General features: G+C 39.6%; 1 protein-coding gene across 6 annotated transcripts in view; it reads right to left on the reverse strand.

Annotated features, from left to right (window-relative positions):
• Positions 1–9,058, reverse strand: part of LOC102293794 (pleckstrin homology domain-containing family A member 7) — a gene marked incomplete at its 5' end in the record, with an annotated part of 81,122 nt that overhangs the window by 54,175 nt on the left and 17,889 nt on the right. For all 6 annotated transcript variants that reach the window (XM_014337892.2, XM_005935557.3, XM_042226117.1 and 3 more), the window contains 1 exon segment: positions 4,816–4,930. In XM_014337892.2, coding sequence (XP_014193378.1) covers positions 4,816–4,930 — 115 coding nt within the window.

Here is a 9,058-nt window from a genome sequence, read left to right on the forward strand (position 1 = left end):
CCTAACATTACCGTGAACGGTATAATATGGCCCAGCCCTACCTGACAGGCCAGTTCTTAGACGTATTTAACATTTTGTTAGTATTCAGTGCCATTTCAGCCCCCTGACCTATAATAAGTATAATAAGTAATACAGTAATACTAGGTGCTGGAGTTTCTTTGGCTAAACAAACCTTTCTTACATTCTTGTTTGTGCCGGCCTGCTGGATAACATACTTGTGCACTGTGCAAATATTCAAGAAATCTCATTAGACCATCCTCTACTCTCAAATCCTCAGAAGAAGGCCTGTTCCCCCGGCACCACATATACACATACACATAAAGTAAGACATGTACACCGTGTCACCTCCCCGGCTGGCATAATAAAAGATTTGGCATGACGGCTGCATAAGCGTGTGAATGGACTGGTAGCAGGACTGGGAGGCATCAGTAGCTGGAAAACAAAAACAAATGCACTCAGTAATTAGTGAGAGGATTGGTTGACAGAGGATGACGCAGTCCTCTCACACTAGTCCCATATCTGTAAATATACTATGTGTGTATTTCAGAGATATTTCTTTCTCTGTTACACGTGTGTGTGTGTGTGTGTGTGTGTGTGTGTGTGTGTGTGTGTGTGTGTGTGTGTGTGTGTGTGTGTGTGTGTGTTGCACTACGATGCAGTGGTCTATTTTTAGGCCGAATGTAATTTTGTGGAACAGACTGTGGTCCCTGCTGCACAGTAGCACTCTGTCTTGTAGGTGTGTGACTGAGAGTCAAACCAGCTATTTGCTATTTTAATGGTACACAATCAGACAACCAAAATGCCAAGAGACGTCCCTCTGAGACCCGAGGGCTACCGGCTCCATTCCCTAGCCAGATGAGAAATATCTGGGAGGGTAAGGTAATTAAACATGGGTTGTGATTCCTTCTCCCTTTAGAAAGATGCCTGAGCAATACCAGTACGATGAATCAAATCAGTTGTAAAGAATAACAAACAAGAGTCAAGCCGGGTTAACTTAACCCTTAGATGATCTTTAAAAAATTAATTAATTTTAATTTTTTGACCTGTAAACACTGTCCAAAATAAGCATCTCTATATAAGCCTGCAGTTCCTCTGTGTCCACATAAGCCACCGAGTGTTTCCCATGCATGTCTGTCATGGCCACAATTTGCTGGAGGATTTCATCCATCAGCAGCAGTGCATAGCTGGTGGCTCCGTTTGTGGGAGACCAAAATATGGAGATGGAGAAGTTCATCCTGTCACTGCTTCAACCATCTCCTCTCCAGTCTCACATTCAGATGAGTCAGAGCTGGTCTGAGGCCTTCTCCATGTCAGCCTCCAAGTCCTCTGAGGAGGATGAGGCACCATCTTCACACTCATAGTGCATGATCATTTCAAGAGCCTCCAAAATGACTGCTCATACTTCTAATCATGGCTGCAGTGTAGCTGCATAAATTACTTAAGCAAGAACCAAAATGAAGTCCAATTTTGTTTTGATTCTTGCTACTGAGACACCTTTGACACACACGCACGCACGCACGCACACACTTCAGCAGCTGAGTTGAGTTCCCTACTGAAAAGAGACACGTTGCAGAGAAGTTGTGAGCCATCAGCACAGACTGACTTAAACTGCCTGCAATCTGTTGCCAATCTCTCTGTGTTTATAAATTAGGCAGCAATTAAAACATAATGAAAATACAAATTTTACCTTTGAGTCACATATTAGCTTGACAAACGCTATATAGTTCAGCTTCAGAGGATATAATGCGTTTCCTGCATCTCAATGTAATCATCAGGTCTGTTAGCTGCACTTCCATCACAGTAAGATATAAAATGATTTTTTCTAATTTCAAGAATTTTCTTTATACCCAAATTAAAAATATACTCTTAAAATTGCACTAAGCTTCAATCTGGATCAGCTCTCTGTTCTAAGACCCTTCTACACAATGAGTGCTGTCATACGCCTATTCATCTAAAAATAAATCATCTTGACTTTTAGCTTCACATGGAATTTGAACAATGTCTCCCAGGTGATAGCCCTCTAAACTATCCTACATTAGTCAGCCATTTTGATCGAAGCAGATCTGTGACTGCCAAACTCTCCTGTCAAACCTAAAGACCTAAAGATTACCTAAAGTAATTTACATCTATTTTACAATCAGGACAATCAGTGTTGCTAACACTACAGTCATGCCACCAATTACTTTGACTTTTTCCTTTTTTCTTGTTGTTTCCCCCTTAATGCAGGAACTCAAATATGTGTTTAGTCCGTAACAGAACAGCTCTTTACTCTGCAGCGTTCTCTGTTCTATTATGTGTTGGTTTTAATGCTCAAAGAAGCACCTGAAGAGCAGAGTTACTTTCAAAAGTGAGGCAGCGAATTAATGAGGCATATAAAGGCAAAACAATTCATAAGAGGATACTGGGAGCCAACAGAAATGTCTAAATGACACGGACTTTGATAAATCCCAAAGAAGTTAGTTGTGAACACAACATCACTAAATATGCAGCCAGTGAACACAAGTGCTTACAGGAGAACGGCGAGACACAGCTCATGGGGAAAGTGGGACGTCTCACTGCTTCTCTGATGTTTTGTCAGAGGCGGAAGAGATGTGACTTACTCAAAATACGGATTCATTTTAAGATTGTGCGCAAAGCAAGGGGGGTAGGAATGACTCATTCTTCCTCTGAGAAAAAGATTCTTTTGTTAAGAGTTTTTCTTTTAAGAATAAGGCTCCTGTGCCATTTCCCGGCTGCTTAGTGGCAGGGGTGATGAGCCAGAGCACCTGGGAGAGCTGCAGACCAGAAAAACACTGGGTGTGGGAATGGTGATGGGGCTTTGTGATGGATATCCTGTCATCTCTGTACCGTACACGATGACACATGTTCAATCTTGGTCCCGAGGCACCTGTTGATAGGGCAGGATGAGATTTCACGCCACCGTGGAGCTGCATACATGTGTGAGTATAAACCAAGTGTAAGATTTATACTGAAAAAAGTGGCATGGACATCTTTATGGTGTACTAAACCAGATGACAAGGGATGTATCCTGCATGAGATCTGCATTTGGAAGATCAAATTGGAATTCATTAGCACTGTCTGTGCTGATTTGCTTCAAGTATTTTGTAATTTTGCAAGCAAATTGCCCGAGCCAAGGACGACCAAAAACAAGGTTAAACAGTCAAAAGAAAAGTGCTTTCTCCAATACAAAAAAACCCAAACCAAATAAGCTCCAATAGAAGAAAAAGGGGGAAGAGGGGGGATATGAAAACAGACCAAATCTATTTTTCATTGATGTAGTATAGTGGTAATACAATATACTGGAAGGAATGTGGAATCAACTATATACCATAAATAACTTACAAAAGGAGTAATCCTAATCACAATGAAGCCTGCTGTAATACTGAGTTGACTAAATCAAATGTCTGAATCTACACAGTCAATTTTTAGCATAAAAATAAGGTTGTGAAGGCTGATATTACATCTCCATAGACTTCAATGTTTAAATATGCACATTTACAGAAGAACAAAACACATTTGCATCTTTGCACCTTGCATCCAGTTTTATTAAGTGTAATTCTAGCATTCAACTTCTATGTTACATAGAAACATACCTAATCTTGCTAACCAGCAGACAACTTTGCACTTAATCATGGTGCAAACCTACAACCTCTACCTCCATTTCAAACTACACCTCAGGTCTAAATCCCTGCATGGCCATAATAGAGTTTGATCAGCTGCAAAAAGCTTTTAATTTCCATTTTCTCATCCTCATCCATCATTCCGTTTTGCTGTGAGTCAGCTGAAAATTGCTGCTAATCAGGTCAGTCACTGGCCACAAATAATGTTTTCCCCCCACTAGCCCAGGCTGCTGTGATCATTCTCGGGGCTAGCCATGGATAACCAGCACTCATCTCTTGACTGATTCTAAAGAATGGATTTCTCCTGTACCACAGACTAAAAAGACATCTCTGTCTGTTTGTCATGCCTCACTGTGTTCAGTGGTTGTACCTGTGTTTGTTGGTATATTCAGATATTAGCATCGTTTTCTTGTTTAATGATCATTTTAAGCCTTTGCACTGGTGAATTAATGGAGTGATTTTCTTCATTAACAAGCTGCAGAGAACATCGTAGGTTTATTACAGAGCTAACAGACCTTTATTGATGGCTCACGTACTACTTGGCTTTTCAGTGCAGTGCATTTAACACAAAACTGATTGTGGATGTTAAAATGGTAAATGGCCTGTATTTGTATAGCGCTTTACTCGTCCCTAAGGACCCCAAAGCGCTTTACACATTCAGTCACACATACATTCACACACTGGTGATGGCAAGCTACATTGTAGCCACAGCCACCCTGGGGCGCACTGACAGAGGCGAGGCTGCCGGACACTGGCGCCACCGGGTCCTCTGACCACCACCAGTAGGCAAACGGGTGAAGTGTCTTGCCCAAGGACACAACGACCGAGACTGTCCAAGCCGGGGCTCGAACCGGCAACCTTAACTAACTGAAGACTCCAGTACTGCCAATGCAACCCCTACTACTACTTGATTCATATGCTTTAACTCTCACAAAACAGGACAAAGACATGAAGCCTCATAATTGCTAAAGATTTCACAAGGCAATCCTCTCTGTTGCTGCTTGAAAATATTCTAACTACCGCACAAAAATGTAGGAGACAAAACTCAAAGACCAAAAAGCCTGGATGGTCACCCTTTAATAGCATAAAACCAGTCCACAACGAATCAAGAAAGGACATTGTTTGAAAGCGACAAATGTGGAACTAACACACAAACACACATATATACAGGTAAAGACTGAAACCACAGACTAACCTTGGAGGCTGACGTGTCCACAGTGGAAGAGGTGATGGCAGTAGAGGCTTCGCTGACGGTGGTACTGGAGAGCTGCTCACCCGCAGGTTTTGACATCATTCGAGTACCCTGCGGCCTGCACGCACACACATACAGAAAACGTCACTATACATAACCGGGAGGACTCGAAGAAGTAGTGAAGTGTAACCACACCTCTGATTTAGCCGTTACACATTCCCCAAGTTGTTACTGCAGCACTGACATCTGTACATTGTCTCACATTTTTCTATTATGGGCTGGCATATAAGGCAGACTGTTAGGGAGCAAATAAACATTGTATGTATACTAAAAGTGCTGCTGGAGTTTCGTTCACCTAAACTCAGGGTTGAGACTGCCCAAAGTGCCTGTTTTCCAGTTGTTTTTTCGACTCTTAGATTTTGAGGGATATCATTAGTGGAAGCACCCCACACTTGTGGTTCAAACATTCTATTTGCAAAGAGCAGAGAGAAGATCTGGATAAAAAATATGGAGCATATAAATACATAATTGTTATTAATGTGTTTATATGGGACTCTAAATTAGGTTCACTTTGTGTTTCAAGAGCACCTGCAGGGTTTTTGTTGAGGAAAATAATTAAATCTGATGTCTTACACCTTAAGGCATCCTGCTATTCTTGACGTTCCGATTTTCCCAGTGTGTGATTTGGAGTCTATCAGAGCTGCTTCGGAAAGACTCAAGTATGCAAATATGTAAAACACATAACGCGATAAGGAGGCAAGGGTGGATTCTGTGAACTGGAAAAGTGTGCTTGGGGACTGTTTCAGGTTGTCATACAGGCCAGTGACAGATTGAGAGCATGCATGTGTGTAAAGAAAACACCAAACATCTGACGAAGGCAGCTCAATGACCTGAAGACAGACTGTCCTAAATTTTTCATTATTCTCACCGTACACACCTTGGAGGGAAATGAATAAAACTCCTTCCACAGTGTGTGCGTGTTCACACAAGATCCATTTTCCTTTTGTACCTTCAGGTCAGCCAAGACCTATTTCCTTACATGACCTTTTCAGAAGAGAAAGCGGTTACCAAACTCGCAATGCAGACAGAACAGAAGAGTGTGCACAAAGCACTGGGTTGTGTAACTGTTTACTGAATGTAAATTAGCACCATTACGCCTTATTCCAAAAGGATGTCAGACACAGCAGTCCCAAATTTGAGACTGAGGACTATTACGTCACCATCAAACAAAAATAGCAAACTTTTTTTCATTGTTCTGATGTTTTATATCCAAGAACAATTTTTCAGTTCAGAATCTTTTATGTTTTTGAAACTGTTTTGACACAATATTAATTTAATGACATTAAGCTTTTTCTATTTATAAAATATGCGAGGGAAGTTAGTGAAAGAAAATTCGCTCTAACCACTGTTAAATGTCCACCTGAACAGCCTCTCTGACATGTTGTCACCATTTCAAGTTCTATTTCTGCTGGAATTTGAATTATTAATACATCTTGAGTATTTTATATTTTTTTCAGTTCTTTTTTTCATAAACACACATTTAAAAAGCATGTTTCTTTTACATTGACTACCATGTAATTTAAGATTATTACCAGCTTCCATAATGATTTCATAAAGAAAGATATAAGTTTTCCAGCCTACTGAATACCATGTAGCTTTTATTCAAGCTGTTATTATGACTTATTAATTATCTGTCAAACGCAACGGTTCAAGAAGGAAGTAACGTGGAGCATGGCATCTCAACAGACAGTAACACGATAGCTAACGGACGGCCAAGAACTGGATAATCCTTTGGCAGCTGTGAATGAGACTCAAAGTACACACAACAAAGTACTCAGGGTTTGGTAAAGTCTTTTTCACATTACAGCACTTTGGTTTCAGGAAGCACACTCTACCTTGAAGAACAGGAAAACAAAACAAAACATGGCAATCTACAGACTTTGAAAAACTCTGCAAAAATGGTTCAGAAACCGCTATGAGTTCAGGTTTTCAAACCTTATTTCACAAGCTTCTGCTTGTAAGAGTTGTGGATTGATTTATTCACACAGCTCACAGTGATATCCACCCGACTCCATCGCAAACAGATGTAATAACCTGCAATAATAGCATTTTAAAACGTCTCTTTGTCTGCAGTCTTTTTTCGTGCTGCTTTTTTCTTTTATTTCACCTGAACCTTCAGGAAGAGCCAGAGCAGGAATTACTGGAGTCGTGTTCTTATTTGTTTTTTAGATAAGCAGCCTGATGTATACATTTTATTTATTTGTTTGTTTGTTTGTTTGTTTGTGTGTTTTTTGGCCATCTCATTTCACTTGTACTTTACACTTGTACTTGAACTATTTTTAAAGCAACCTTGGACGCATTAAAATGACTGAATCTAAGAATGTTTTGGCAGTTTTAGACATATCACCTTCACTGTGTTCCTGTTAGAAGCCTGAGGCACTGATGAATTACAAATGTTGTGAGTGCCTATCGTCCACATTTGTTTATATGAGCCTCAAATATGTTATCAGGCTAAATGTCCAGCAAATTGGAGTTGTGACTGCTTCTGATATTTAGATGTTCCTGATTTTAAAGTGATTTATGAAGACCAGTGATTGTCCCACAGTGCTAATTATGTGCCTGCCTGTAGAAAGATTCCCTCTCTTCCCTCACATTTTTGGGGAAGCCAAATGGCGCTCAATACACATCCTAAAATCACTTTTACAGTCACTCAAGAGTCACTGCAGTCCTCTTAAAGATTTATCCTCTAAACGATCGGCTACAGACACTTTTTCCTGCCTACAGACCTTCTGCTGTCCTCGGTCGCAGCTGTTTGTCTACGATTTTACATATTCCACATGTAACCTTGTAGGCTACCAACATTTATGTGTGTATACTTTTAAAACCAAAGTACACACAAACAACTGAGGAAACAAAATGAGCCTCCCTGCATGTGGTCTTCACCGAATATCTATTTGCATGATGGCACAATCACTATTGCTGCTGTCTTTTTGTGGCAAGACAGATGAGACTTTCTGTGCTGTATTTTTTATATTCAGTGGAATAACACCAGGCACAGTAAGTGTCTGTATCTGTCTGATTAGTTTCAAAAGAGAGAACAATGGTAATATAATACATTCTTTCATCCAAGAAAATTACTAAGTGTTACATTTCTTTCCGACTCCATCTTTCTCAAATAAATCCATAGTTTTATTCCTCTGAGCACATTTTCGTGTCTTGGATGCGTCCCTCTTGGTAAAAGACTTATTAAAGGAAAAATGCTTTGATTATGTCTGATTTGAAAATATTTCCAGAATGAAACAAATATTGGTTTTGATACTACGTTATTTTTGTTGTTTATCTAAAGTATATTTTATCTGTTGTGCTCATCTTCTCTGTATTTCACTTTTCTTTTTTCCCCCCCAATAAAAACACTGATCTCGCTCCCAGCTCTGCTCTCCACGTTACAGGCTGAGCTGTAACGCACCAACACAGCCAACAGTTTCTGAACATCACTAAATTTCTTTCCCACATATGCATAATGGCTTTGAATGTTGTGTCAGTGGGTTCGCAGAATCTGTTTTTATTCCCCTGTCAAGAGAATTTCATGGAAACTTTTTAAAGGTCACGAACCCTAAAATAAAAATGAGTTGCATTTTCATCTGAATTCAAGTGAGAAACAAAAAGTATTCAGTGGAGTAATTGTAAGCAACTGAAGTTATAAAACATCTGGGGAAGTCACTGTTCTTTAATTAAAAGCTAATACTGGGCAGAATTGAAAAGCTCCCGTGATAAAAGCACGAACTGGTTTTTGTGCAGTAAAATTAAACCATCATATTTGCATCTAAACAAGAGTTTTCTTGTTTATTTATACTTGCAGGCTCACAACGTGTGTGTATTTTGAAATCACACATAATACTTCAGAGTGATATTGTCAAATTTTGTCAGATTTAATTCTGTTTTTCTGAAACAGAAGGAAGATCAGCAGAGGATTGGAAAACACGCAAAGCCAGATGGTAAGATGAAATAAAAGACCAGACTAATTAGAGCACAACTTTACTTCCTTTCTGTGTCATAAAGAACAGATTTTAGCATCTGTGACCTGTACTACTCTGAAGATAGAAAAAAACAAACAAACACAAAGATCAGAAATGAGCACCTGAAACTCAAGGTCTATTTCTGCTGGAATTTGAATTATTAATACATCTTGAGTATTTTAGATTTTTTTCAGTTCTTTTTTTCATAAACACACATTTAAAAAGCATGT

The sequence above is a fragment of the Haplochromis burtoni genome, unplaced genomic scaffold (assembly GCF_018398535.1).
Source record: "Haplochromis burtoni strain Fernald_Lab_line unplaced genomic scaffold, NCSU_Asbu1 Contig_197, whole genome shotgun sequence".
Lineage (NCBI taxonomy): Eukaryota > Metazoa > Chordata > Actinopteri > Cichliformes > Cichlidae > Haplochromis > Haplochromis burtoni.